Genomic DNA, 21764 nt, shown 5'->3' with positions numbered 1-21764 from the left:
AAAAACTCTTTGGTTGTGAATGAAAGAAGTGCAACATCAGCACAAAATAATGTTTCTATTGAGCAACTAACACAAACAGGTTGTAGAATGGAGCCTTTTATACTCACAGCTGAACAGAAACAACATCCAGAGTGGAAAACAGTGCAAACAACTGCAAACAGGCTTCATGACACTCATGTTTGATCAGGATGGATGTCAGTGTGAGCTGTTTCTATCACATTTAACCTCACAATCAATTTGGTCTCATTTCTATACAAAACTTAACACAAGTATGAAAAAAGTGTTTTTGATTGTTTTGTTTTTTGAACCATGAAACTGTTTAACAACACAGTTTGTTTCAAAGTCAAACTTGAGTCTGTCCATCATTCGGTCAGACTGAGCAATGACAGCACACAGACGTAGACAACAGCTCTCTCAAACACCAAACTCAGGTCCTGTTGATGCTGATATACAGTGACACAGTTACATGGGTGATTCATCCTTTTAACTTTATCTTTAAACAGCTGCAGCTGTCACTGACAGCGCATGTGGTACTTTAACCTTTGGACTGTTTTCATCAGTTAATTATGGAGTTACTACAAAGAGTGAAACTATAGGATGATCTGTCTGCTGTCACTGGGTGGTGCTGAGGTCTGAATCTGAGGACGGCTCCTGTAGTCACAACAAGAACACAATCATCACAAACTGAAATATAAATATGATGGAGTAGAGCTTGAATTAGCTCCAGAATTTAAATATCTTGGGGTCATTCTAGACCCAACATTATCCTTCAAGAGTCACATAAATAAAGTGTCCCAGGTACTTAAATTTAATAATCGAAATTTTAATCATATACGTAATAATTTAAATATGAATGTTGCAAAAACTTATTTTTACTCAATGATCATCTCTCATATGGACTATTGTTTGACGTCCTGGTCACTTGCTTGTCCAACAACACTTAAAACTATTGAAAACATTTATAAAAGACGTTTAAAACTACTTGACAAAAAACCGACTTCCCACCACCACTGTCATGTGTTAAAAAAACATAAATTACTGAACTTCAATAACTAGGTGAAACTTAAAAGAGTGTGTTTAATATATAAAGTCTTACACTCCCTTGCTCCACCACCATTAAAGCAGTTCATTAGGCATAAAGAAAGCTCAGACAGGACCACTCGAGCTACAATCCGAGGAGACTTGTTTATACCCCACAGACGGACAGCATTTGGGCAGAACGTCCTCTCTGTCCAGGGAGGCCATCTGTGGAACAGTCTTCCTCAACCCATTAGAGAATGCTCTACACTCAGTTTGTTTAAGGCAAAGGTTAAAAACTGGTTATGGACAAATCAAGTGTGCGATCATGTATGAATTGTATAGTTTTAATGTTTTATTTGGGAACAGAATGGTGTGTATGTGTAAGTTTGGTGACTGAGTTTTTATTATGAATGAATGATGAATTTTTATGAATTATTATGTCTATTTTTTATGCTTAAGGACAACAGATGGAAATTAGTCCTTGGCTATAATCTGGTATGTTTACATTCATGTAATTTTTTTTTTTTACATTTATGTTCATTAACATGCACTGTCCTAAATAAATAAATAAATAAATAAATAAATAAATAAATAAAGTTTATCTCTCAAATCTGAAATAAAGCTGATCCTTCTGTCCTCCCACACTCGGGAGTGTTCTTCTCTTCTCTTACATTTTTTCAGTCCTACAGTTCTGCTGACAGCTGACATATGAGCTGTTTATTTAAAAAAGCCTTATATACGAACAGATGTTCCTATATCATGTTCACCTTTGAGTTGTTGGAGCTTTATAAATGGACATCTGCAAAGATGTGATGATGGAGCAGGTTTCAGTGCTGCTGCATCCTGGTCACAACATACGGAGGTGGTATCAGCACTGGTATCAGCACTGGTATCAGCACTGGTATTGAAGAAGAAATATTAATGCTTCAAACTATTTGTCTTAAAGGATGGAAGCTGTACAGAGTTCTGCACATGTGTCTTTGTGAACATACCTCATTAACAATATTTCAGACAGTTTTTAACCTGAATATTTGCAACAAACTCAGTATAAAAAATACAGTCAGTGCTAAAAAATTAATCAGTCGAAAAATTAAAATTTTAACTTAAGCTGCCAAGAGGAAGTCGTTGGTTTCAGTAAATATCAGGCTTTGCTATTTGATCGGTTTTTACAGATTAATGAGGAGTTACTGAAGTGCCAGGTTTTTAAAGTAGGTGTTACTGTCTTTACACATGTGGAGACTGAAAACATGGTGCTGTTTAATAAGATATTTAATATTCAGCTCTGCACAGGAGCTGCAGCGGGATGCAGCCTGTTGCCTTTACAGTATAATACTTGTAATAAAAGTACAGTAACCGTTATTAGTGACTGAGCAGCCCGGGGCGTTTCTCTTGATTTCTTTAGTCAGGGTAAATTCATTCACCTGCACGGGTTAGCTAAACAAACCCTGACGGCCGAGTGCTCATCTTAGCTAGCTAGGTCTCAGGACCGAGCAAAGGACGGTAGTTACGGAGTAGCTTACCAGAGGTGTGGACTCGAGTCACATGACTTGGACTCGAGTCAGACTCGAGTCATTAATTTTATGACTTTAGACTTGACTTGAAAAAATGTTCTAAGACTTGTGACTTGACTTGGACTTTTACACCAATGACTTGGGACTTGAATTGGACTTGAACCGGTTTACTTGAAAAGACTTGATATTTTACCCCAAATATAAAATTTAACATGCATATTATATAGAGATTGAAAATGTGACGTCATTCACGGGTAGAACCGCAAAGGATTCTGGGAACTCGTGGCAAGCGGTACTAGCGCACGCAGGCTTTCAATTAAAATCAGTCACACAGCGATAAAAAGAAACACAAAAATGTCAAGAAGCTGTTGTATTATTAACTACAATAGCCGGTCGCATGACAGCCACGGGAAGCCGACGGGTAAAGAGATCGGTTGTTATCGGATTACGTCGTTGAAGAGAAATTGTTCGAGCCATGTTTCCGAAGTAACAAAGACGGACGGGTGGCCTGGATTGCAGCCATTCAAAGATCAAATATAACGTCCCAGAACCCTCCAGCTCACAGGTTAGTCTGCTCCAAGCATTTACACGAAGGTCAGTCTGCTGTTGTAGTTAATGCGTCATTTTCTTAACATAATTGGTGATATAGGTTACAAGCAAGTCTGGCGCTGAACAGAAATTGTCGCGCTATGCTCCTTTGTTTATTGTGCATAAATAGTGAATTGTCCTGACACAATATTGCGTTTCGCTTCTGTTATTATGGTACATTGACAAAAACATATACTTTTATTCACAGGATAAAACAGGTTTTTTGTATCACTAATTGCCCAGTACGATTACAGCATACAGTATTATTGTCACTGCTACATTTCTGTGATGGGTACCAGAAATTATTTCCACTACTAATTAATTACCATTGAGCTCAAAGGTCCTATTAATAAACGGTTAACGAATGTGTATTTATGACGACGATTTGTGAGACTGGTAAACTTATGATACGTACGATGGTCTTTCGTTCTACACGGTGCGTTTCAAGGTCCTGCACCCATCCGTCGGTAAACTGTACCTGGGCTTGTTGCAGTGACCTGAAGTTACTAAACTTCATGAGTGTATGCACTCACTCCAAGAACCGTATGATTATAAATATGCATATAAATATGCTACGATGAGATAGCTGACTTCATCTAACTAGCAAATGTTTTCCAGGCTCTGTTGGTGATGCAGTTTTTTTTAATGTGTATGATATTTTTGTCATGCGATTTTAAAGCCGGTCCTACAACCGCATCCAAGAATAACATGCAGCTTATCTCAGAACTGTCGGTGAAAATTATTCTTGGAGCTAGGTTTAATTGAGCTGCATTTTAAAGAGGTGCAATTTCACAATTTGTGTATATTTTCTAAGTTCACTATTTTGTCATGTGTTGAGAAAAACACAGATTTTAAAATTACATGGTCTAATATTTACATTTAGCATAACTGCAACATGCTTTTTTTCGTTGTTTTTTTTTTTTAAAGACTCGAAAGGACTTGAAATTCAAAGTTTCAGACTTGTGACTTGACTCGGACTTTTACACCAGTGACTTGAGACTCGACTCTGACTTGCCTGACATTACTTGAGACTTGACTTGAGACTTGAGGATAAAGACTTGAGACTTACTTGAGACTTGCAAAACAATGACTTGGTCCCACCTCTGTAGCTTACAAACACGTTTAACTTACCGAAAAAGTGCAGCGGGGCCTCGGGTCCTTCTGTCGGGTAGTCCAGTTTACTGAAGAACACCTCAGGCTGTCAGGTTAAAACACTCGGTCGTGTCTTCGTAGCGTAAACGCTGGCCATCCTCTCAGAGCCTACCTCTATCTGCTATTCCCGAACAGAGATACGCAAGTTTCTCCGTGACTGCAGCTGCCAGTCAATTCAATTCAATTCAATTCAATTCAATTCAATTCAATTTTATTTATATAGCGCCAAATCACAACAAAAGTCGTCTCAAGGCGCTTCATAGATACAGAGAAAAACCCAACAATCATATGACCCCCTATGAGCAAGCACTTTGGCGACAGTGGGAAGGAAAAACTCCCTTTTAACAGGATGAAACCTCCGGCAGAACCAGGCTCAGGGAGGGGCGGGGCCATCTGCTGGTTGGGGTGAGAGAAGGAAGACAGGATAAAAGACATGCTGTGGAAGAGAGACAGAGGTTAATAACAGATATGATTCAATGCAGAGAGGTCTGTTAACACATAGTGAGTGAGAAAGGTGACTGGAAAGGAAAAACTCAATGCATCATGGGAATCCCCCGGCAGCCTACATCTATTGCAGCATAACTAAGGGAGGATTCAGGGTCACCTGGTCCAGCCCTAACTATATGCTTTAGCAAAAAGGAAAGTTTGAAGCCTAATCTTAAAAGTAGAGATAGTGTCTGTCTCCCGAATCCAAACTGGAAGCTGGTTCCACAGAAGAGGGGCCTGAAAACTGAAGGCTCTCCCTCCCATTCTACTTTTAAATACTCTAGGAACAACAAGTAGGCCTGCAGAGCGAGAGCGAAGTGCTCTAATAGGGTGATATGGTACTACAAGGTCATTAAGATAAGATGGGGCCTGATTATTTAAGACCTTGTATGTGAGGAGCAGGATTTTGAATTCAATTCTGGATTTAACAGGAAGCCAATGAAGGGAAGCCAAAACAGGAGAAATCTGCTCTCTCTTTCTAGTCCCTGTCAGGACTCTTGCTGCAGCATTTTGGATTAGCTGAAGGCTTTTCAGCGAGTTTTTTGGACATCCTGATAATAATGAATTACAGTCGTCCAGCCTGGACGTAATAAATGCATGAACTAGTTTTTCAGCATCACTCTGAGTCAAAGCTGCTATGATGACGTTACACCCCATTTTAACATCACCGCTGTCGGAATTAGAATCAAACTTGGACATAAATCAGCGTGATGAGAACTATACCTCCAAAGGTCGGGTAGGCCAGAAGTAAACGGCTATGAAATGGGACGGTCTAGCCTTCAGATTAGCATCACCACTGTCTCGATGGAGTTTAATAAACTCAGCTGTCTGCTCCTTGCTATCTAAAATCTAACAGGACACTGGAGTAAACTCTCGACCATCTCACACTTCTGCTTAATCAGTTTTCTGTTTGACGTTTATTCAGCTGTGTGAAAACCACCCGGGGGATTAATAAAGTGGCTTGCAAAAGTATTCGGTCCCCTTGAACTTTTCCCCATTTTGTCACATTACAGCCACAAACACGAATCATTTTTTATTGGAATTCCAGGTGAAAGACCAACACAAAGTGGTGCACACGTGAGAAGTGGAACGAAAATCATACATGATTCCAAACATTTTGTACAAATAAATAACTGCAAAGTGGGGTGTGTGTAATTATTCAGCCCCTGAGTCAATACTTTGTAGAACCAGCTTTTGCTGCAATTACAGCTGCCAGTCTTTTAGGGTCTGTCTCTACCAGCTTTGCACATCTACAGACTGAAATCTTTGCCCATTCTTCTTTGCAAAACAGCTCCAGCTCAGTCAGATTAGATGGGCAGCGTTTGTGAACAGCAGTTTTCAGATCTTGCCACAGACTCCTGATTGGATTTAGATCTGGACTTTGACTGGGCCGTTCTAACACATGGATATGTTTTGTTTTAAACCACTCCATTGTTGCCCTGGCTTTATGTTTAGGATCGTTGTCCTGCTGGAAGGTGAACCTCCGCCCCAGTCTCAAGTCTTTTGCAGACTCCAAGAGGGTTTCTTCCAAGATTGCCCTGTATTTGGCTCCATCCATCTTCCCATCAACTCTGACCAGCTTCCCTGTCCCTGCTGAAGAGAAGCACCCCCAGAGCATGATGCTGCCACCACCATATTTGACAGTGGGGATGGTGTGTTCAGAGTGATGTGCAGTGTTAGTTTTCCACACAGAGCATTTTGAACAAAAAGTTCCATTTTGGTCTCATCTGACCAGAGCACCTTCTTCCACATGTTTGCTGTGTCCCCCACATGGCTTGTGGCAAACTGCAAACGGCACTTCTTATGGTTTTCTGTTAACAATGGCTTTCTTCTTGCCACTCTTCCATAAAGGCCAACTTTGTGCAGTGCACGACTAATAGTTGTCCTATGGACAGATTCCCCACCTGAGCTGTAGATCTCTGCAGCTCATCCAGAGTCACCATGGGCCTCTTGGCTGCATTTCTGATCAGCGCTCTCCTTGTTCGGCCTGTGAGTTTAGGTGGACGGCCTTGTCTTGGTAGGTTTACAGTTGTTCCATACTTCTTCCATTTCTGAATGATGGCTTGAACAGTAGTGATGTGACGTTCTGTATCGAGGCTTCGAAGCGTGTGTCGAGTAATGGAGGGGGCGTTTCCGCGAAGCGCGTATCGAGGCTTGCTTCATTTATGGGAGGAGCTGAAAATGATGACGTCCGAAGCCTCGCTGTCCGGCTGTACCACGTGACTGGTTCAGGAAGCGGTTCAAACTTTGCCGCGAGCTATGACAGCGATATAAACCCCTCAGACCCCATTCAAAATGTGGGCGTTTGATGGAGAGTTGCGGTTAGTGAGAGTTAGAGACAGTTTGGAAAAAAAAGAAATCGCCTACGACCTGCCACAGTGGAGAAACTGTTGTTTTTAAATAAAAACCAATGATGTGTCCCCTAAACACTAATCACTAGGGGTGCAACGATATTCGTATCGATATTGAACCGTTCGATACAGTGCTTTCGGTTCGGTACGCATATGTATCGAACAATACAAAATTTGTAATTTATTTTATCAACTTTCCTTCTGACGATGCTGTCTGTGTTGAGCGCTCAGTGAATCTGCGTTCGCCTACTCCGCCTAGGCTGTACTGTCCAGCGCAGATCCACTGAGCGCTCAACACAGACAGCATCATCAGAAGGAAGAGCGCAGGGCAAGCTAGCGAGACAGAAGTTAAGCACTCCTTGCAACTTGGACCTCGCCCACCCTCATTCAGATCTGGCATTTGGAATTATTTTGGTTTTCATGTGACGTATGACCCTGAAGGTAAGCGAGTCATGGACTAAAGTAAAACAGTATGTTGGATGTGCCACGCAATGCTCAATTACATGGGTGGGAGCTAGTGTGTTAGCGCAGTTAGCTCGTTAACGTGTTGGCCGTCTAGCCCCATGCACGGGGCGATCGGCGGTAGCTCGTTAACGGAGATTTGCCGTGTTGTGGCGTTAAGGTCATTTCAACAAGATTAACCTGAAAGCACTAGTGGGAACATAACGAATATGACTGCACATTTACACCGACATTATCCTAGTGCAAAGACAAAGATGAGTGATTCCTCAATCAGATACAGGGCTCGCAATATCGCTAGCCCGACGTCCCGGGGCTAGCGATTTTTTCAGTCGGGGTACCAAAATCTATCTCTGCCCTGCCCGTCGGGCTATTGTAGGAAGGAAAAATATATGTCAATGCTTTTGCATTCTTTCGGAAATGTAGCTGGGTAATTATGTCATTGGCATCGGTGAGCCACTGTCAATATGTGACATATTGAAATCGCGTTTGAATTTGCGCTTGTTTTTTTGCTTTCACTTTGCAATCGTGCGAACTGTGTATAGAGAGCGACAGCACTGATTGGTGAGTGATGATAATTTGTGCACCAATTCCTCTGACATTGTCTTATTAATCGTTAGCTTACTACGCAAACATGACAAGTGAAATCTCCCGCAGCTTAAACATGTGAGAGGTTGATCGCGCAGAGAATCGCTGAGCTTATGTGAGTGCGCGTGTAAAAGCAGCAGAATATATATTTTAGTTCTGCTGAGCCAAATAAGACAGGTCAGGGTGAAGAAGTGACAGCCAAAGAAAAGCTTACCACAAAACGGAGAAGTTATGACAAATCAGACTATAAGGCAAAAAGAAAGTGCAGCTTTATGGTTTCATGGACAAAAGAATTTCTGTGGCTGCAATATGACGAGCTAAATAACCAGGGGTGCACATAAGTGGTGCGCATTCTCTGTCAAAATAAAAAACACGCACAAGGGTTAGGGTTAAATTTAAAAACTGTACTTTTGAGTTAAAATATATATTTATAATTTTAATAAATGACAAATTAAAAAGGCATGAACATTTATTTTGTATCGAAAAAATATCGAACCGTGACACCAAAGTATCGAACCGAACCGAACCGTGAATTTTGTGTATCGTTGCACCCCTACTAATCACTGTCCTTGCCTCAATGTTACAAAAGCACAACCACTGTCCACACCTCACCTCACAGTATATGATCATTTCCATTTTAGGCATTTCCAAATAATCATTTTCCATACTGCCAGTATAAATATACACAGTATACTGCCATCACTACAATATAGATGTTTTACACACTCCTTTTGTTGTTGACATTCACAGGCTGTGTGCAAAATGCCACACTCTTCAAATTCATGCCAACTAATATTTTTACGTCCAGTAGGTGTCCTGCTAGAGCAAATGAAGCTTCAAGAAGCTTCGCGTTGGGGTGAACCAATTGGATGAAAAGCTTCAGTGCTTCATGAGGCTTCATCTGCCCATCACTATTGAACAGTGCTCCGTGGGATGTTCAAGGCTTGGGAAATCTTTTTGTAGCCTAAGCCTGCTTTAAATTTCTCAATAACTTTATCCCTGACCTGTCTGCTGTGTTCTTTGGACTTCATGGTGTTGTTGCTCTCAATATTCTCTTAGACAACCTCTGAGGCCGTCGCAGAGCAGCTGTATTTGTACTGACATTAGATTACACACAGGTGCACTCTATTTAGTCATTAGCACTCATCAGGCAACGTCTATGGGCAACTGACTGCACTCAGACCAAAGGGGGCTGAATAATTACACACACCCCACTTTGCAGTTATTTATTTGTAAAAAATGTTTGGAGTCATGTATGATTTTCATTCCACTTCTCATGTGTACACCAGTTTGTGTTGGTCTTTCACGTGGAATTCCAATAAAATTGATTCATGTTTGTGGCTGTAACGTGACAAAATGTGGGAAAGTTCAAGGGGACCGAATACTTTTGCCACTGTAAAGGTTTATTTTGTCTAATCTAATCTAATAACTTTAATCTCAGCCAAACTGATTTACTCAGGAACAAATAAAACACTGAAAAAAGTCAAACAATAACATTTTTAGGTTGTCTAAGTCACTTATATATTACGTTTAACCTGAGTAGCGAAAGACCGCGGTGATCTGAACATGATGTGCCGGGAGTTTGCTGTTCTCGGCGGCTCTACTGACCCTCGAGCTCTCGGCTAGCTATCGAGCTGGTGGGTAACAGACGTCTCAGAAACGTCGGAGCACTTTTGCAAATATGCGATATCTTGATAAACTGAGCAGATATTTAAAGTTTACACAGCTACATTCTCACCTGAAAATATGTTAAAAGTTTATTTTGTGACCCAGAAAGAGTAATAAGAGTAATATTGAAAACTTAGTAGCGACCGCCATTGCCGGAAAGTGGAATTGGATGGGCCACGCTATGAATTCTGGGATATGGTGGGCCACGAAGGACACACCCGACCCATCCTTTAATTTTGGGGAAAAAGAGGACGCATTGGTCGGCTGCATTCAGAGGAGTCTATGAATTTGGACAGCCTTCATCGTGTCGCTGTGACGTAATCGGTCTACAAATGCGTCCTCAGGAGGATGCAGCCCATGAATTTGGACACCCCCTATGTTTACTACTGCATAGACACATTGAATTTCCAACACAAGGAAATGACTTTTTGGATAATGTTTTCACCACCAAGAGATTACAAAGCCCGCCACCCACTTTGGTGCCTCTGATCACATCACTGTTATGCTAATGCCAGCATACAGGCCCCTGGTCAAAGTCACTAAACCAGTTCGTAAGCAGGTACGTGTGTGGCCAGAAGGACCTGCAATACTGCTTTTCCACCACAGACTGGGAGATCCTTAAACAGGCCGCCACACATGACAACACCACAGACCTGCAGGAATATACAGAAACTGTCATTGGCTACATCTCAAAAGGCATCGATGAGGTCATAGAGACCACTGTCCAGGCCAATCAGAAACCATGGCTCACAGGTGAGGTCTACAGGCTCCTGAGGGTGAGAAATGCAGCCTTGAAAGCTGGGGATGAGGTGAGCCTAACAACAGCAAGGGCAAACCTGCCACGTGCATCAGAGAGGTGGAAATGCAGTGCTCCAGGAGGATTTTGCAAAGCTTCAGTGACAGCAGAGACACTCAGAGGCTGTGGCAAGGGATACAGACCATCACAGACTACAAGCCCACTCCTCAGACCGCTGTCGGGTCCACCACATTACCGTAAGAGCTAAGTGAAATTTTCTCTTGCTTTGAGACACAGAACGACACCCCAGCACAGAAGACTCCACCCCCCAACGATCGGGTGGTGACACTATCAACATGCTTGTCAGGACCTGCTGCCATCAGGGAGGAGACTGAAGAGCCTCCGGGCCAGAACCAGGAGACTGAGAGACAGCTTCATCCAGGTTGTCAGGATGCTGAATTCACTCCCTGCTCTCACACACCAACTCCAGACCTGCATTCATCTTTTCCCTCTGAACCCCCCAAACCCTGAGCCACCACCATTGCCCTTTCACTGACTGCCCTACTCCACCATTTGACCCTCTCATAAGAGGTGAAACATCTTCAAGGAAACTTAAAGAAGACGCTTTTCTTTCCAAGCTCCTTAGACTACGGTGACCTGGATGTCTGAGAACCTCCACAGACTGATTTTACAAGAACAACTTGTGTCAAAAAATCCCTAGCAGTGCCTCTCTGTCACATACACAAATCACTAGAGTTACAAATTTAATAACTTAAAAAACCTCAGAAAAACAGAACTGAGCAAAACAAACAAACAAACAAACAAACAAACAAACAAACAAACCAGAGACCTGGGGCCCGTTCTTCGTACGTCGCTTACTACATCCAAGATCAAATGACACATCCAAGACCAAATCATCGCGCTAACGGTGAGCTCGCTAATCCGGTTCTCCGAACACACCTGCTGTTGACGATTAGTACAGCTGGATGAAGTAATGTGAGATCACTGGGTGTCGTAAAAGGGGCTACACATCGATAGCAGAAACATTGATCGGCAACCCTCTGATTGGTCGGCGGAAATGTCGAAGGAGCGCGCTCGGTATTTTTCGGCAGCAGAGCAAGAACTCTTGAGTGAGGGATTTCAGGAGTTTCAGAGTTTAATCAGTTGTAGCCACAGCTGCCCTGGGGCAGACTGACAGAAGCCAGGCTGCCATATCGCGCCATCGGCCCCTCTGGCCAACACCAGTAGGCGGTAGGGTAGATTTATTATATTACACTATATTATCCAATATTATATTACATTATATTATATTATATTACATTATATCCCCTTTCACATTAGAGCCACAACAGGACCCACTAGAACATGGGAACAAGTAAAAGTGAAATATAAGAATATTCTACAGAATGGTAATATTTATCACTTATATTGCTTTTCGTCTCTTGGAAAGAGACCATGAAATAATCTGTTTGTTTGTTCATAACAGCAACCAAGAAAAGGGCAGAGCAAAAAAGACAGGTGGTGGTCCTGCACCCCCTCGTCAACAAGTTGGTTAAGTAAATAATACCCTCACGGGAATATCGATATCTCTCTATGAGCACACTGTCGCGCTGAGCTAAAGGATCCTGTCTGTCCCGCAATATACGCTGGATTCTGAGGACTCTCCTTAACGGTCTTGCACCTTCCGCAATGGGTGGCTCGCGTAAATGGACAGGACATGGCTGCGACAGGCTTCCCAAATCCACCTTCGCTTTTATAGCCGTGGTCTCTCATCTTGATTACACAAAGTAATTTGCAATTACTACTCTGAAATATGAATTACATCTGTAATAATCACATACATGTAATAGAATGTTAATAGTACATTTCCCTTTTTTAGGAAATGACCTGTATGTATCTGTGTGAAATCAATAAACAAACAAAGGGTTGCCGATCAATGTTTCTACTATCGATGCGTAGCCCCTGTTAAGCCACCCAGTGATCTCACATTACTTCATCCAGCTATACTAATCGTCAACAACAGGTGTGTTCGGAGTACCGGAATAGCAAGCTCAAAGTTGGCGCGATGATTTGATCTTGGATGTAGTAAGCGAGGTACGAAGAACGGACCCCAGGTAAGAACATTGTTGAGGTTTAAATTTATAATCTTAAATACTTATATGCTGATTATATTGCTTTATAAGAAAGGCCCAAATCTGAGTACACTCTGTGCCGACAGGACTGACAGGAAATTACATGCTTTTGCAGGCGAAAAGTGAAACTAAGCAGAGTGTTTGGTCGAAACTTAAAGTGTGTGTGATGTCTATATAAATGACTAGGCTTGCTGTTTTGTGCTTCAGACCTGGGGTTGTGTGTTCAGGTCTCCATATCCGGATATGTAAAATAAAGATAATCTTTTAAAGTAAAAAGACCACTTTTGAGCCGTGTCTTTTTGGCCATAACGAATACCAAAAGAACCGGAATTTAATAACATTAAAACCAAACAATAAATGAGCAAAGTAGTGCATGATAAATATAGATGACAAATACAAAGTGCAATATAGAAACACTGGGTAAAAAGAAACGAACAATTAAAAAGGAGGATAAAAGATGTGAGCAGTAGTTAAACAGTAGAAATAAATATATAATAAACAAATAAAAATAGATAATAAATGAAAGCCAGGTCTGAAAGGTGAGTTTGGCTTTAAAAGCATGAAAACACACTGCTGTCTTCAGGAAGGCTGCTCCAGTAACTTTCTATGCTCGCTTTGAGGCTGCAGCTAAGGACTAGCTCAGTAGGTAAAGTGGGCACCCCATGATCGGAAGGTCGGCGGTTCGAATCCACTTAACGGCTACCCTGAGGTACCCCTGAGCAAGGTACCGTCCCTACACACTGCTCCCCGGGCGCCTGCTTAGTGGGCTGCCCACTGCTTCACTGAGTGAATGGGTCAAATGCAGAGAAAAACAAGTAATTTCCCCATGGGGATCAATAAAGTATCCATTATTATTATTATAGACTACAGCTCTGCATTTAACACCATAATTCCCTCCACACTCACCACCAAGCTGGAGCATCTGGGACTCAGCTCATCTATGTGTCAGTGGATCTCCAACTTCCTAACTGGCAGACCACAGGCAGTAAGGATGGGCCGACATGTCTCAGCCTCCACCACTCTCAGCACTGGAGCCCCCCAGGGGTGTGTTCTGAGCCCCCTGCTGTACTCTCTGTACACATATGACTGTGTGGCCACTACCAGCTCCACCACCATCATCAAGTTTGCTGACGACACCGTCGTGGTGGGCCTGATCTCTGATAACAACGAGACGGCCTACCTGAAGGAGATTAGGAATCTGGAGAACTGGTGCCAGAGGAACAACCTCCTTCTAAACATCAGTAAGACAAAGGAGCTGATAGTGGACTTCAGCACTAAGCAGGAGAGGAACTACCAGACCCCCGTCATCAACGAGTGCCCAGTGGAGAGAGTGGACAACTTCAAATACCTCGGAGTTCACATCACGCAGGACCTGTCATGGTCCTGTCACATCAACACCGTGGTGAAAAAGGCCCAACAGCGTCTCTACCACCTCAGACGCTCGAGAGACTTCCTTTTTTTTTTTTTTTGTCCCGTTTGGATCTTTAGCCATCAGAATTGTTGTCTTAAGGCCAAGAAAGATGCCAAGCGGATTTATTTTACCAAGTGGATCATCATGGCCTTGCCATATTGGTCCATTTGATTGACCTTTATTATAATTATGAATTTATTTTATTTTCAGTTGCTACAAACGGGACAGACATGACTGTGGGATAGGACAGGGGGAAAGAATGAAAGAAAGAGAGGGAGAGAAAAAAAGAAAACCAAAGGGGAGAAGAGACGGTGAGAAGGGGGGGAAGAGAGAAAAAAACAAACAAACAAAAAAAACAAAACTCCTGGGTCACCTGTATGGAGAAAAAAAAACAGAGGAGAAAGCAAACAACAAAGAGCAACATAATAAGAAAAAAAAAGCACCATCACAATAAACTAGCTAGCAGTAGATATCGATAGTTACTAAATAATAAACGATATTGTGCAGCACGCAAGATAGCCAGCGCACAGTGTGCTTTGAGGCAGCAGCCAAGAAAGCTGTAGTCCGCGTCTATGAATACCCATGTGTACACCTGTGTGCATACCTGTGTGGATCAGCATGCTTGCATTCCAAAGGTTTCTCCATGTAATGATCTGCTAGGGAGTGTGGGGAGCCACAGCCCTGTCCTCTATGGTATCAAGCAGGTATGGAGGAGATCAAAACTCCAGACATCCAGAGGCCCCCAGAACACAAGAGACCAAGGAAGACCCACAGAGGGGCAGCCGCGCCACTGTCCCAGTAAGAGCTAAGGAGAGTCCCAGATGAGGGCTCATTCAGCAGCCGCGGAGCAGAAGCCAGGGGGAGTTGCAGTGACGCGCCCGTGAGCTCCGCCGGCAGCCAGCTGTGCCTGAGTGACCGAGCCCCAGGCCGAGAGGCCGGGGGCACCCCACCTCCGAAGTGGCCCGAGCGAGCCGCCAAGGAGTGAGCCGGTGTGTACCCGGACGCCGCTTGAGAGACTTCCAACTGCCCTCCAAGGTGCTCAGGAACTTTTACTCGTGCACCATAGAGAGCATCCTGACGGGAAACATCTTAACCTGGTTCGGGAACAGCACCATGCAGGACAGACGAGCTCTACAGAGGGTTGTGCGATCAGCTGAGCGCACCATCCGCTCCGAGTTCCCTGACCTGCACTCAATCTACAGCAGGCGGTGCTGGACCAAGGCCAGGAAGATCGTGAAGGACCTCAGCCATCCCAACAACAGACTGTTCTCTCTGTTGAGGTCAGGAAAGCGATTCTGCTCCCTGAAGACCAACACAGAGAGACTGAGGAGGAGCTTCTTCCCGCAGGCGATACGGTCTCTCAATCACAATCACACCACCACACAGTACTGACCCACACATACAGTTCTTACACACACACTGGACATTCTGGACATTGTTTTCACTTCATCACTTAAATCACTTTAAGCATATTTGCACTGCACAAGACATAATGTGGATTGCACAACACTGGACACTATATTCTTCATTTCAAGCTAATACTTGTACAGCTGCTGTTATTGTGTATATATTTATTTATATTTCTTCATACATTCTTATATAGTTCTATATTGTGTATTTTGTTGTACAGTTATTTTATTTTCAACTTTAATTTATGTATTTTATCTTATTCTTTCCCAGTTAAATTTACCCTTCATTCTAATTTGTGTTGTACAGTTATTTCATTTTTAACCTTAATTTATATTTTATTCCTTCCTAGTTAAATTTACCCTTTTTAATTTTTCATATTTATTTCCTATCTTATTCATAGCCTTTTCCTTTTTTGTTTTCTTTAGGTCACGAGCAGTTGTCCAAGCATTTCACTACATATCGTACTGTGTATGACTGTGTACGTGACAAATAAAATTTGAATTTGAATTTGAATTTGAATTTGAAAGTCATCTACATGTGGGTTTAGTTCTGACTTTAGGGACAAGTAAAAAAATAAAATAAAATAAAAACATCTGTCCAGACAACCTGACAGTCAAAAATATAAACTCAGGAACTTAAAAGGAAAATTGTGCTGACTTTGAACGTCCGCATCAAGATAAACTTACAGATTTAAGAGTCAAAAAGTGTCAAAAAGTCTGTATCCTTACCTGAGAGTTTCAAGTTTACAGTCAGGACTCTTTAGTCCAACACACAGCAAATCCAATCCTGAATCCTGCAGCTTGTTCGAGCTCAGGTCCAGCTCTCTCAGATGATTGGATGGGGAGCTGAGAATTTCAGACAAAGCTTCAAAGCTTCTTTTTGAGAGTGCACAACGACGCAGCCTGAGGAAGAATAACAATGGAGACATATTCTTTTATTCATCTAGCATTATTAAACATATTTGTTCATAGATTCACTTACAGCACTTTCTTGGATGCTTTGACCACTGGCAGCAGCTTCAAAAATGCCTTCTCTGAACGGGAGTATTTCTTCAGGTCGAACTCATCCAGATCTGATGACAGTAAGATGAAGACCAGAGCCGACCACTGAGCAGGAGACAGTTGATCTGTGGAGAGACGTCCTGATCTCAGGGACTGTTGGATCTCCTCCACTAGAGAACGATCATCCAGTTCATTCAGACAGTGGAACAGGTTGATGCTTTTCTCTGCAGACAGTTTCCCACTGAGCTTCTTCTTGATGTACTGGACTGTTTCCTGATTGGTCTGTGAGCTACTTCCTGTCTGTGTCAGCATGCATAGGAGATTCTGATTGGTCTGCAGTGAAAGACCCAGGAGGAAGCGGAGGAACAAGTCCAGGTGTCCATTTGGACTCTCTAAGGCTTTGTCCACAGCACTCTGGTAGAAGTCTTTTACAGTAAGTGTTTTCTGGAAGATTTTAAAGCGAGGAGATTGTTTCTTAAGCAGGTTGACTCCAGAGTTGATGAAGGTCAGATAGACATGAAGAGCAGCAAAGAACTCCTGAATGCTCAGATGGACGAAACAGTAAACAACGTTGTTGAACATGTGGCACTCATCAGCTTTAAAGATCTGTGTGAACACTCCTGAGTACACTGAGGCTGCTCTGATATCGATGCCACACTCTGTCAGGTCTGATTTATAGAAGATCAGGTTTCCTTTCTGCAGCTGATCAAAGGCCAGTTTTCCCAGAGACTCAATGATCTTCCTGCACGACTCTGTCTCAGCTCCTCCATCATACTTGATGTCCTTCGTTTTTAGGTGAAATAGCACAAGGCGTAGGTGGAGCTCTGTGAGAGTCTTAGGCAGATCTTGACTCTCTTTGTTCTTCATGACAAACTCCAGAACTGTAGCAGTGATCCAGCAGAAGACTGGGATGTGGCACATGATGTGGAGGCTTCGTGATGTCTTGATGTGGGAGATGATGCTGCTGGCCTGCTCCGAATCTCCGAATCTCTTCCTGAAGTACTCCTCCTTCTGTGGGTCAGTGAACCCTCTGACTTCTGTCACCATGTCAACAATGTCACAAAGGATCTTATTGGCTGCTGCAGGTCGTGTGGTTATCCAGAGGCGAGCAGAGGGAAGCAGTTTCCCCCTGATGAGGTTTATCAGCAGCACATCCACTGAGGTGGACTTTCTAGGGTCAGTCAGGATTGCAGTTTTGTGGAAGTCCAGAGGAGGTCGACACTCATCCAGACCATCAAAGATGAACACAACCTGGAAGTCTTCAAAGATGTAGATTCCTGCTTTTTTGGTTTCAGTAAAGATGTGATGAACAAGTTCCACCAAGCTGAACTTTTCCTCTTTCAGCAGATTCAGCTCTCTGAAAGTGAATGGAAACATGAACTGGATGTCCTGGTTGGCTTTGTCTTCAGCCCAGTCCAGAGTGAACTTCTGTGTTAGGACTGTTTTCCCAATGCCAGCCACTCCCATTGTCAGCACTGTTCTGATTGGTTTATCTCTTCCAGGTGGGAGTTTAAAGATGTCTTCTTGTCTGATGGTTGTTTCTGGTCTGTCTGGTTTCCTGGATGCTGTTTCAATCTGTCTGACCTCATGTTCATCATTAACCTCTGCAGTCCCTCCCCCTGTGATGTAGAGCTCTGTGTAGATCTGACTCAGGAGGGTCGGGTTTTCTGTTGTAGAAATCCCCTCGAGCACACACTGGAACTTCTGCTTCAGGTCTGACTTGAGTTTGAGCTGACACTCAGTGAGAATCTCTGCATGAATAAACAGCAAATGACACAAATGAGAAAACTGCATTCTGGTTACTGTGGTTATGTGTTCAGTTCACTGGACTCTTGGTGTCATGATCCGGGTGAGTCTGAGTAACTTTCCACAGCATCAGCTCTCCTCCCCTGGGTGGAGCCCTCCTCACTCCTCCCTGCTCCTCACCTGTTGCCAATTACTCCGGCAGTATCTATGAGCAGCACTCACAATGAACCTTCTCCAGATTGTCTGCTTACCACAGTCAGTTCTCTGCCTCACATTTTGTCTTGTGCTCCTCAGCTTGTTTCGCGTAACCCTCTTTTCCTGTTCCCTAGTCGGCACCTGGATACATCTTCCAACTCTCGCCATAAGTCACGCCTCAGGATTCTGGCCTGCCACTGCTGGGAAAACTCACTCTTGCAAACTGCCATCCTCAGCTGCCTGCCTCCCTGTGCACCCACATCTCACTCTGTACCCAGATTTAATTCATCTCCTCCTCCAGCTGATCTCCACCTGCAGCCACGTAACACCTCTTAGTTTTTAAATCTTGGACTCATTCACTACACTGTGGACCACTCTGATTATTATCTCCTTTGTTCCAGTGATCCTGGATAGTTTCTATTCGCCCGTTTCTGCCCCTGTTGTTCCTTTGACCTGCCTCAGCTTATGTTCTGGCCTCAGCTCTGCACTTCTCATAATACCTCGCTTGCTGTTGAATTTAGCCGTGATTCAGCTTTCTCCGTCAAGAAATCTAGTAAAATACATTTCTGTTAAAAGTCACTCAGCCTCCGTTTTTTGGTTCTGTGCTTGACTCCATTCCTTTTCATGAGCCATTGAGCCCTGACACTTGGGTTATAACTGAGGGCAGGTTTTATAGAGACACATTTGATTTAATTGTGTTTATTTATACAGCACCAAATCAATACTAGCAACATTTCACATATTACATAAACAACACTATGGAGCCAGTAATGAATAAATATGTAGAATAAATGAAAGAATTTCAAGTATAAAAGTTTTTTTTAATTCCTCCAAATAACAACAACAGTCACCCCAATGTGCTTTATATTGTAAGGTAAAGAACCTACAATAATACAACAGAAAAAAACCCAACTATCTTTTTGGGTCCTGAAAACTGAAGGCTCTGCCTCCCATTCTACTTTTAAATACTCTGTGAACAACAAGTAGGCCTGCAGAGCGAGAGCGAAGTGCTCTAACAGGGTCATATGGTACTACAAGGTCATTAAGATAAGATGGGGCCTGATTATTTAAGACCTTGTATGTGAGGAGCAGGATTTTGAATTCTGGATTTAACAGGAAGCCAATGAAGGGAAGCCAAAACAGGAGAAATATGCTCTCTCTTTCTAGTCCCTGTCAGGACTCTTGCTGCAGCATTTTGGATTAGCTGAAGGCTTTTCAGCGAGTTTTTTGGACATCCTGATAATAATGAATTACAGTCGTCCAGCCTGGAAGTAATAAATGCATGAACTAGTTTTTCAGAGTCTCTCTGAGACGGGATATTTCTAAATTTAGAGATGTTGCACAAATGGAAGAAAGCAGTCTTGCATATTTGTTTAATATGTGCGTTGAAGGACATGTCCTGGTCAAAAATGACTCCAAGGTTCCTCACAGTGTTACTGGAGGCCAAGGTAATGCCATCCAGAGTAATAATCTGCTTAGATACCATATTTCTAAGATTTTCAGGGCCGAGTACAATAACCTCAGTTTTATCTGAATTAAGAAGCAGAAAGTTAGCGGCCATCCAGGTCTTTGTGTCTTTAAGACGTTCCTGCAGTTTAACTCATTGGTGTGTGTTATCTGGCTTCATGGACAGATGGAGCTGGGTATCATCTGCATAGCAGTGTAAATGTATGCTATGTCTTCTAATGATGCTGCCTAAGGGAAGCTTGGTAACTGGAGCGTTGCCAGCAGAAGGCTGAAGTGGAATCTCCAAGAAAGCTGCAGAAGAAAAAACATGAGCTGAAATGGTGGATTTCAGTCATATAAGGAGAACTGTGGCTTTCCTCCAACCTTTGACCAATCACCTTAGTGTCCTGTTTATCAACCATAATAAAAAGCATTTACTGTGTGGGCATTTTTTTGTTTGGGTCTCCAAACAGCAGAAAGAAATGGCAGCCATTTTTTTAAACTTTACCTTCAACTGGTAAATAGATTTAAGAGAAAGCACTTTGATCATATTTGTGACGTGTCCCAAACTGTTGTTGTCGCCTCATTTATGTTGATAAAACAGCTCTAAAACCAATCTCACAATATAAATCTGTAAAATGGGCAGAAAACCTGCTGCTGGTCCCATTTTAATCAAACCAACCCAAAGAGCAGATATTCATGTGTACACAGGAGGTTATTTGTGCAGATGCATAAAACACATAAACTGTTGGCTTTCTGCAGTCTCTCACTCCTGAAAGTGTTGGCAAGTGTTTTGGATTTATTATTTATATGGATTTTAATGGCACCTGTGTAATGTTAACTAAGGTTTTTATTGTTTATGTATTTTTTGTTTAGTCATTCCCTGACTTACCTGTGGGTTCTGGGATGGTTTTATTTAAATTCTCCAACAGATCATTCTTGTTTATCCTCCCCAAAAGATTTTTAGTGACTTCAAAAGTGTTGATAGAGTAGGTATCAAACATCAGATCCACTATGTCCGTCCTCTCTGCATTCTCCAGTTTACTCACTGGGATTGCTGGTAAACCTTCTACAGACCCGTTCTTCAGATGCCACTTAAATTTTTCAAAGTCATCACGTCCCAAATCCTCCAAAGTCCCCAGAAGGATTTCTTTAGGTGTCGTCATCTTTTACCCTGTAAGGACCCGATAAACAAAGACTGTAACAACAGCTGGAGAGGTAATTGTCTGATTTATCAGAATTTAACTTGATTCTAACAGCAGTTCATCACTACCACCAATAAATTTCTAAGGCTCAGAATGCAACAAAATTGCACATGAAGAAGCACATAGAGAAGTATCCAAGTAACACTTTGCTACAATAGAAAACAAACTATTATAAATAAAGAAAATATATAAACTAAATATATACACTACCCGTCAAACGTTTTAGAACAGCCCAATTTTTCCAGTGTTTTTGTCACGGTTTGCGAGCCGTGTGTAAATTATCAAAGGACCCTTTATGCAGGCAGCTCAGATGCAAGTGAGTTTATTCATCACATGGTGATACAAACAGAAATGGCGAAGGTGAGCATGGAAACTAAGCAAAAACCTAAAAACTAATAGTACACGAATATGAAGAAGTACACGAAGGGAAGACGAAAACACGGAACACAAGGGGTGGGAGCAAAGCACCACAACACATCACTATCCGGTTGTTCAGTCTGACGTCACTAGCCGTGTCTGGGTCTAAACTCCGCTGCAGGTCCATATATCAAACGATCACTATGGCATTACTGAGAGTTGAAAAACTGTCTAAAGTCTTTCATCTTTAATAAAATGATCAGCGTTCTGCTCTACCAGGTGTAACAATTGAGTTTAACATC

General features: G+C 42.5%; 1 protein-coding gene across 1 annotated transcript in view; it reads right to left on the bottom strand.

Annotated features, from left to right (window-relative positions):
* The window catches only part of LOC147302861 (NACHT, LRR and PYD domains-containing protein 12-like), a 78682-nt gene extending 57616 nt beyond the window's left edge, over window positions 1–21066 (bottom strand). Inside the window, exons 1-3 of the mRNA XM_086284406.1 lie at window positions 20793–21066; window positions 16494–18264; window positions 16241–16414 (exon numbers count right to left, since the gene is read on the bottom strand). Coding sequence (XP_086140532.1) covers window positions 16241–16414; window positions 16494–18264; window positions 20793–21066 — 2219 coding nt within the window. The remainder of the gene's footprint in view (window positions 1–16240; window positions 16415–16493; window positions 18265–20792) is intronic.
* Between the last annotated feature and the right edge of the window lie 698 nt (window positions 21067–21764).

The sequence above is a fragment of the Aulonocara sp. 'chitande type north' Nkhata Bay genome, linkage group LG23, assembly GCF_057382095.1.
Source record: "Aulonocara sp. 'chitande type north' Nkhata Bay isolate Kocher_YH1m ecotype deep benthic linkage group LG23, A_spYH_male_GT1.1, whole genome shotgun sequence".
Taxonomy (NCBI): Eukaryota; Metazoa; Chordata; class Actinopteri; order Cichliformes; family Cichlidae; genus Aulonocara; species Aulonocara sp. 'chitande type north' Nkhata Bay.
Note: the sequence above shows the minus strand (reverse complement) of the source record. Positions and strands in the feature narration are given on the sequence as shown.